This window comes from Atta colombica, unplaced genomic scaffold (assembly GCF_001594045.1).
Source record: "Atta colombica isolate Treedump-2 unplaced genomic scaffold, Acol1.0 scaffold75, whole genome shotgun sequence".
Lineage (NCBI taxonomy): Eukaryota > Metazoa > Arthropoda > Insecta > Hymenoptera > Formicidae > Atta > Atta colombica.
Window position 1 is genome coordinate 19228 of NW_017259567.1, and position 9325 is coordinate 28552.

The 9325-nt window shown below is 28.5% G+C and overlaps 1 protein-coding gene across 1 annotated transcript in view; it reads left to right on the forward strand.

Moving 5' to 3' along the window:
- LOC108692512 (UDP-glucuronosyltransferase 1-8-like) overlaps positions 1 to 9325 on the forward strand; it is a 118789-nt gene that overhangs the window by 3508 nt on the left and 105956 nt on the right. Inside the window, exons 2-3 of the mRNA XM_018200805.1 lie at positions 8759 to 8829; positions 8913 to 9011. Of these exons, the coding sequence (XP_018056294.1) occupies positions 8759 to 8829; positions 8913 to 9011 (170 nt within the window). The remainder of the gene's footprint in view (positions 1 to 8758; positions 8830 to 8912; positions 9012 to 9325) is intronic.

The following is a 9325-nucleotide window of genomic DNA, read 5'->3' on the forward strand; positions in this document are numbered from 1 at the left end:
ATAAATAAATATTATAAATAAATATTTATAATATTATTAATAATATTATTTATAATATTGTATTATAAATAATATTATATATAATATTATATGATATTATAAATAAATATTTTAAAAATTGTTGTTAAATTAGTGGTAAAAATAAAACATGCAATATTCAAATCGCAGACGAAACATGCCCTCCATCGAACAATCTCTCGAGACAGAGAATCGCTTTGTTATTATCCTTTCCCAACTAACAATAAGTCAATAAATACCGTATTATCGTTCATTTCCATATAATCAAATATTAATATTATTAATCGTAGGAAGAATACTATTAATCGTAGAAAACTAATGCGAGCCAGCACACGTTGCTGGTGTGTAAAAATACAATAATTTTTATTTTTACAAATGAAATAGAATTACAGACGTTTCATCTCTTATTATTGGTATATATTGATCATCTTCAATGTAAATTTGAAAAAGTTAATTGAGAAAATTTAAACATATAATGTTCGCTTACTATTTCGTCAATAGATAAAATATAAAAGTTGTCTGTCGTATTTTACTGGATGTTCAAACAATTATATTATCTGCAATATACAATAACATGAAAAATAATTCTTAATAATAATAATAAAAGACTTTTAATAATTAAAGAACTTAAAATACTAATACAAATATTTAAAAAACTGGATAAATTTACATTACATATTCATGATGGTTAGATAATTTAAAACATGCGTACAGTAAGACATTTCAAGTGTGTCAAGAGCGTCAACTTTTCTATTGAAGTACAATGTTTATTGCAATTGAGAAAGAGTTTTTGTCTTCCTCCACATAATCTGGAACGCATCACTATTGAATTCATCAAGCATATCGAAAATAATATAACTAAATTAAAAATTAATAACAAGTATTCTTTAAGAAATAAGTTTTCCCTTAATTTTAAAAATTTGATTAATACAATAAGTATAGATAAACTCATTTTTGCCTCGCTAAAAAAGACCAAATTTTTATTATGGATAATCCACAAATAATTTTAATACGCGCCGACAAAGGATGTAGCAGTAGCTCTTGACAAAATTGATTATATAAATAAAATGAAATTTTTACTTTCGGATACTGACACTTATACTATGGTAAAACGCAATCTTTTAAACAAGGTATTATCTGATTTAAAAGATTTGTTAAAAATCTGAAAAAATCGAGAATTAGTTTCTAATCATTTTACTTATCATTTTTTAAATTCAACAAATCCAACATTGCCCAAAATACATAAACAGGCCAACCCGTTACATGTTATAGTTCCTCTATAGGCAGTCTCTTGCAAGCTTTCTACACAAAATTTTGGATAACAACTTAGAAAAACCTTGTAGTTAATATAAAAAATAGTTTTTAACTTGTTTTTATCTTGTTAATGATCTTAATAAAGTAAATTTATCTAACTCTGTGTTGATGTCATTGGACATCTCACTTTTTCCAAATGTATCTATAGACTTAGTGATTAAAAGCATTGATCGACATTGGCACTTTCTTAATAATAAAATTAATTTATCAAAGGATGAATTTTTCAAAGCAATCAGTTTGGTACTTAACTCCACATACTTCAGCTTTAATGACAAATTTTATAAACAGTCTTTTGGTGCCCCAATAGGATCCCCGCTGTCTCCCATTTTAGCTGATTTAGTCATGCAAGATTTAGAGATTGTATTTGAAAAACTACTATTCTCTTTAACATTTTACTACAGATATTTCGATGATATGTAATTTCAACTCAAGAATGTAACATTGATATGATTGTGAATAATTTTAATAGTTTTCACCCTAGATTAATATAAAATTTAAATTAGAACTTGGTAATATTTTAAACTTTCTTGATGTAACGCTGATAAAAAAAAGATAAAAGATACTCTGTATGGTATGATTGATATCACCAACATTTTCAGCACGTTATGGTACTTATTGGGAGTACAAATAAGTTTCCGCCGTTTTTTTATCAAAAATTAAGTATTTATTGTGAAAGAATGGTATGTTTTATTCAAAGTAATGGCCATCGCTAGTCACTACTTTTTCCCATCTTTCTGGTAGCATGTGGATACCGCGTCGGAAGAACGCTTCATTTTTGAGGCTATCCAATCATCGATACAATTTTTGATATCTTCATATGATGTGAAGTGCTGCTCAGACATGCGTCATTGATCGGAACAAGTGGTAGTCGGAAGGAGCAATATCTGGAGAATATAGCGGATGGGGTAGAACTTCTCATTTGAGTGTTTCTAAGTAGGTTTTGATTGGCACTGCAACATGTGGTCGAGTATTATCATGCAGGAGAATAATTTTGTCATGCTTGGAGTAGTAATGGGCGCGTTTTTCCTTGAGTGCTCGGCTCAATCTCATCAATTGTGTTCGGTAGAGAACCCAGTAATGGTCTCGTTCGGTTTGAGCAACTCATAATACACGACAATAAGCTGATCCCACCAAATACAAATAACACAACATGAGTTTTTTTCCATGAATATTTGGCTTGGCTGTCGATGTTGAAGGCCAGATAGTCCCCATGATTTCCTCTTCTTTGGGTTATCGTAGTGGATCCATTTTTCATCACCAGTGATTATATGAGTAAAAAACCCTTTCGTTTATGCTTAGCAAGCAGCATTTCACATGTGAAAAATCGGCGTTCAATATTTCTCGGCTTCAGTTCATATAGAACCCAATTCCCTTGCTTTTGAATCATTCCCAATGATTTCAAACGATATGAAATTGTTTGTTGAATCACTCCTAATGTAAGTGCAAGTTCTTTTAGCATTTGGCACGAATCTTCATTCAATAATGCGTTCCAATTCCGCGTCTTCGTACACTTTCGGCCTTCTGTTACGTTCTTTGTCTTCGAGGTTAAATTCACCGTTCTTAAACTTTTGAAACCATTCACAACAACTTCTCTTACTTAGACAGCATCACTATATGCTTCTATAAGCAATCTATGAGCCTCAGCTGCAGATTTCTTCAAATTAAAGAAGTAAATCAAAAGTTCCCGCAAATGACGCTTATTCGGCTCAAAACTCGACATTTTCAAAAAAAATATATTAGGTTGGTGGGAAAAAGTTCGTGGCGTTTTTCCTATTAGATGGCATTAAAAAACGCCACGAACTTTTTCCCACATCTAATATGATGCTGATATAAAATCGCTAATATTTCAAGGTTATGATGTTGTCGGATGTCCAATCTTACGATATGTCGTTTTACATCAAACAATTTTAACTATAATTTATTAGTGGCGCCGTCTTTTGCAAACGGCGGAAACTTATTTGTACTCCCAATAAATTATTTTTTTATGCTATCCAATGTGTCAGAAATGGGAACAATTTTTGATTTAACGGACAGAGTTGTATCACATCCTAGTTTCTATGAAAAAAACTTTCGATTAGTAATAGATATTCTATTGAATAACGAATACCCTCTCAATATAATATTTATATCAAAAGAAGACTTTAGATAAAATTTAAACAACTTAACAATAACAAAATTAGTAAGAATAATAATTCATGATCTGCAACTAAGCTTTTAATAATTTTCTTTATTGTTCTGTCAATATCAGAGAAATTCAAAAGATTTTTCAAAAATAATAAAACTGTTAGCTTGACCTATGTGGAATTATATAAATTAAGTTCTTTCATTAGAATTCAGAAGGATATTCTTTTTTACATTCTAACATAGTATATAAAATTAATTGTTCTGATTATAACACTTCATACGTAGGCCAAACAAAAAGATTATAAAAACAAAAATATCAGAACATCATAATCACATCAATAGACATACTAATCAACACTCGGTTATTATGGACATAGATTGGAATTTAATCATGAATTCGATTGGAACAAGATTTTAGATGAAGAAAAGAATTACAACAAGCGATTACTCTCAGAATCTATTTATATTAAGAAATAGAATTATGGTTTAAATTTACAGGAGGATACTGAATGTATTCTTTATACCATGAGCTTTTTTAAGAAGAATGATTTTTCCAGATTTTATAATTAATGTACATATTTATTATTATAACTTTTTTGGATTTCTTGTTTCCTTTTATTTATTGTATTATTTTCCCTACTTAGTAACGATAATTTCGTTTTGATCTCTTTACATACTCTTGAAATGTCTTACTGTACGCACATTCTAAATTATCTGATCATCGTCAATATGTAAATTTATCCAGATTCTTCAATCAAAGATTTTTTTATACTAGTATTTTAAGTCTTATATTATTTTTCATATTGTTGTATATTGCAGATAATGTAATTGTTCGAGTATCTAATTAAATAGACAACTTTTATATTTTACCTATTGACGAAATAGTAAGCGAATATTATATGTTTAAATTTTCTCAATTGAACTTTTCAAATATACATTGAAGATGATTCAATAATAAGGGTTGAAACGTCTGTAATTCTATTTCATTTCAGAATATATTATATTTTTACAACCTGTGCTGGCTCGCATTGGCTTTTTATCTTCCTACGATTTATTCTTTGGAGCCTTCAATCAAAATTGAGATTTAATAATATTAAATTGTCAGCAGAGGCAAATTAAGAATGATTACCGTAAGAGACATAAGTAATGTTGGCAATGACTCGATCACAAACGTGCGATTAGCTCAGCGTAAGTGTATTAGGCTGCCGTTCTAAGGACCGTAAATTCAAATCTTGCGATGCAATGCGTTTTTCAATAATTATTTGTAGTTAATAAGACAAGAATATAGATATGCGAAACCAGTAAATAATACAATAAATTGAACTGAAAAAATAAAAGTAACAATAACAAAACAAATTATTTTTTTTGTTAAAGTATAATTAATCAAATAAATTCGTTAATTTTCGACTTTTTATGTTACATTAACTATTCTTCTTCAAAAGAAACAAATATTTCATCAAACTAAAGCGTCTTCTCAATATATTTTATAAATACTTGAACAAGCAAGAAAGATAGTTTATTCAATTTAAATTATTACGAAATGATCAAAATATTTTATTTCATTAAAAAGATATTGTGTCACATCAAATAAATATAAAGTTCGATCTACTATTTATTTTGTCACTCCGACTATTATATTTAGTCAAATAAAACATACATGAATTTCACAATAATATTGTGTATACAAATTTGTGTATACAACTGTAAAGAAGCATAAACGAGCATAAACAATATGTAATTATTTTAAACACAAATTTGGTTATTCTATTATTTTTTTATTTGACATATATATCCTTTTGTTGTCTCAATTAACGCTATTTAATAAATCATCAAAATAAATTTCTATTCAATTAAATATATTCTAAAATCAAATAAATCTTTTTCCTGCAATAACTCAGTTTAGTTGAGCCAAATTAAAAATCATCATAATAATTTACATTATAGTAATAACACAAAATATTTTGCTCTTTGCTCTTTGCTACATTGATATTTATTCGACCTCAGCATTTTGTTGAGTCAAATAGTTCTTTTTTTGTTGAATAAATTTTTTTTCTCAGTGTACTACTTTATTATCCTATGATTTTGTTTTATTTTTACCTAAAGATAATTACAAAAATATCTTCTCTTATATATAGAATAAAACTATTAATTGTAAATTGTATTCTTTAAAAAAAAATCATGTGTTTTTCTATTCAGAACAATATTAATGCTAATTGCGGATTAATTCGCTTTATTGTTTTTGATGGCGTTATTACATCCCATAAAAATAATGAAAGACATTTGCGTATCGTACATATTACGATATGCATACAGGGTGTCCCAGAATGATCGCCAATTATTTTGTGTGCGGCACGATTATGATAATCGGGACTCCTCAAAATGAAAGTGATTTTGAGAAATATTTGCAATAATTTTTTACTCAAGTTATCAATTATCAACTTTACAAAAAAAACAATAAGTGAGAAAAATTATATTATTTTTTTTTTTTATAGAACTCTGAAAATTTTTTCAGAATTTTTTAGTATCACAGTTTTCTTAGTTGATAAAAATAGTTGTCAATAAGAAAATGCAGTATTAAAAAATTGTTAAGAAAATTTTTAAAAAATTCTCAGAACTCTACGAGAAGAAATTAAACAATTTTTATCTCTTGAGTAAAAAGTTATTGAATATTTCATGTGCTGATAGAGCGGACTAAACTAAGTTGAAGAAAGATCCTCTATTATTTTGCAATTTTCGCATTAAGTTAACAAAATATTAATTATCAAAAATTATCGAATATTGATCTTCAATAATTTTTATTGATAAATGTTCACTTTTACATAGCCCCAAATGATCTTCAACTAATCTTGATTCTTAAGAAAATCAAGATCTTGATCTTTAAGAAAATTGATCTTTTCTGTTGTTCGTTATTCATTAAAAAGTTGCTAACAGAAAAATTGTTATGAATAGCACACAATTTTAAAACATAAAATACATATTTTAATAGTATTTTCCCTTGACAGGGGGTTTTAAAAACAAATTCTCTGCTTAAAATATCAATTTTCTGTTCTAAAATCGAATTTTTAAAGTGAGGGGGGTAGGATGAGAGTTGCTTCAGGTGAAAGTCACTCTCAATCAGGGGCAAATGACCGTCATTGCTTTAAAACAGAAAAAAAATAGCAGAAAAAATTACGTACTATTAGGTGCACTTTGCTTCCGCCGTTTTCCTATAGATGGCTTTAGCGGTAAGTGGTGGTCGAAATAAATAGATCATAGACGTCATACAATAAACTTGGGCATCTGTCAACATAACCCCATAGAAACATTAGTCGATTTGTGTCTGCATCATAAAGTTATTTTCGATTGAAAATGTCAGTTTACGAGTCAAATTCTCGTCATTTGCGGAAGGTTTTAATTTTTTGCTTCAATATGAAGAAATCTGCGGCTGAGGCTCATCGAATGCTCTCAAATACTTATGGTGAGGCCGCTATTAGTGAAAGAACGTGTCATGAGTGGTTTCAACGCTTCAAGAACGATGATTTTGACGTCCAAGGTCATGCTCTGTATTTGGTGGGACCAGCTCGGCGTAGTGTATGAACTGTTAAAACTGACTGAAACAATCACAGATGATCGGTATCGAACGCAATTGATGCGTTTGAGCCGAGCATTGAAAGACAAACGGCCGCAATACAACGAGAGACACGATAAAGTGATTTTGCAGCATGACAATGCTCGATCCTATGTTACGAAAGTGGTCAAGACATACTTGGAAACGTTGAAATGGAAAGTCCTACCCCACCCGCCGTATTCTCCAGACATTGCTCCCTCTGACTATCACTTGTTTCGATCAATGGTACACGGCCTGGCTGACCAGCACTTCCGGTCTTATGAAGAAGTAAAAAATTGGATCGATTCGTGGATAATCTCAAAAGATGACCAGTTTTTTCGACGCGGGATTCGTACGCTACCCGAAAGATGGGAGAAAGTAGTGGCCAGCGATGGACAATACTTTGAATCATAAATGTATAATCAGTTTTTTACAATAAAGCCTCGAATTTCGAAAAAAAACGGCGGAAGCAAAGTTGTACACCAATATTCATAAAAATTTTTCTGTTCATAACTTTTTAATGAATAACGGAAAAGATTAATCACCTTGATCTCCTTGAGGGTTAAGCTCGATATTAAAATTAATTAGAGAATAAAAAAGAATAGAAAATAAAGGCCGAAAAACCTTACATGTTAATCACATGTGGATCTCCAGTACCCTCTCTGAATTTTTGTGTTTTCTTATATCGACACAAAAAACCCTTGCAGGCTTATCATATCAATGGACAATTAAAGTTTTTTTTTTCAACTTCAATCCGGGTTTTTAAATTATATTATAAAAAAATTACAGCAACGTAAAAAATCGCACAGAATATGTTGAACCCATGAATATCATAACAGGGTTAATATCTTGTTAACTGCAAAAGTTGCAAAATGGTAGAGGACTTTTCGACTCAGTTTAGTCTCATCTACCTTCCTGTGAATTATTGTTAGAATCTCGCTGACAGTCTGTATAATATATTGATCGTAAGAAAATTATAACATGTAACTTTTTAAAGACATTACATAAATTTATTTGATACTGTACTCATTTGTGTATAATAAAACAGTAGCAAGTTATTTTAATTTTTATTAAAATCTTTATTTTTATTAAAATTTTTATTAAAAAAAAGATTTTGTAATTAGATCTTTATTCCGCCTATCCCCTCAATTGTGGATCATGATATAATTTTAACAGATTCAAATTTATTTAAAATTGGTGACAATTAAAAATCATTGATATTTAAAATTACAATAAAAATGAATGAAAATTAAACGTTTAGAAATAAAGACTAATTAAATTATGAATAGTAACTTTTTGTATATAAACATGTAAATATACTATTTTATATTTTATTTCGATATTTAAAACAAATAAATCTTTTGACACCATTTGTAAGATTTGACAAGTTTTTAAATATTTTTATAATAAATTTACACAATAAAAGTATTAGGTGCCATTACACAAAGCGCAGAAAAGCGGAAATGTGAAATTAACTAAATTTTACTCTAGATTTCCGCGTTTCTTCTTTATCTAAATGCTAAAAGTAAAACAAATGTTAAAGAATCTTGTGATATACATTATTTTTAATGGAAAATACTATAATAATTTAAATATAAAAAAGTAGTCTAGAACTAATGCTTGACCCACATCTAGTGCTTTTATCCTATATATGTATATTAAAAATTTTCTTTTATTTGTAATTGAAATATTTAAAAAATATTTTTTATTTTACAGAATGCTCCACCGAATTATGAGAATGTTGACTTGTCATTTTCATATATAAGCAAAGATTGCACAGGATTAAGGTATGCATTCATCACGTTTTGTAAATCAAGTAAATTATTCCATACCTAGAAAACTATTAATCTTAAATTTTATAATTTGGTAGACATATAGGAGCCTACGCGCTTTTCCATCAAAATTTATTGGGAGCAAATCATATATGCAGACATCAATTATTTAGTCCCGCTATTGATAAACTTATAGCGTAAGTTTAATATAATAATAAAAATTTAAAGTAACAATAATTCTCTCTCGGAAACTTTACCAATTTATATTTTTTAAATTTTTTATCTATATATATATAGAAAAAAATGGTTTCGTTGAAATATCTAAAAATTTAGATAGCAATCGGAAATAATAAATGTCGGAAATGCGTAATTCTAATAGAAATGGAAAAAGTTATTTAATAAATATCTTCTGAAAATAATTTTGTTAGGTCGCTCCAAATAGTTATGCAAAACGTTTCAAGTTAGTTGCTGAGATATCAAAACTTTTTGCAGCAGTCATCATGCTTATATA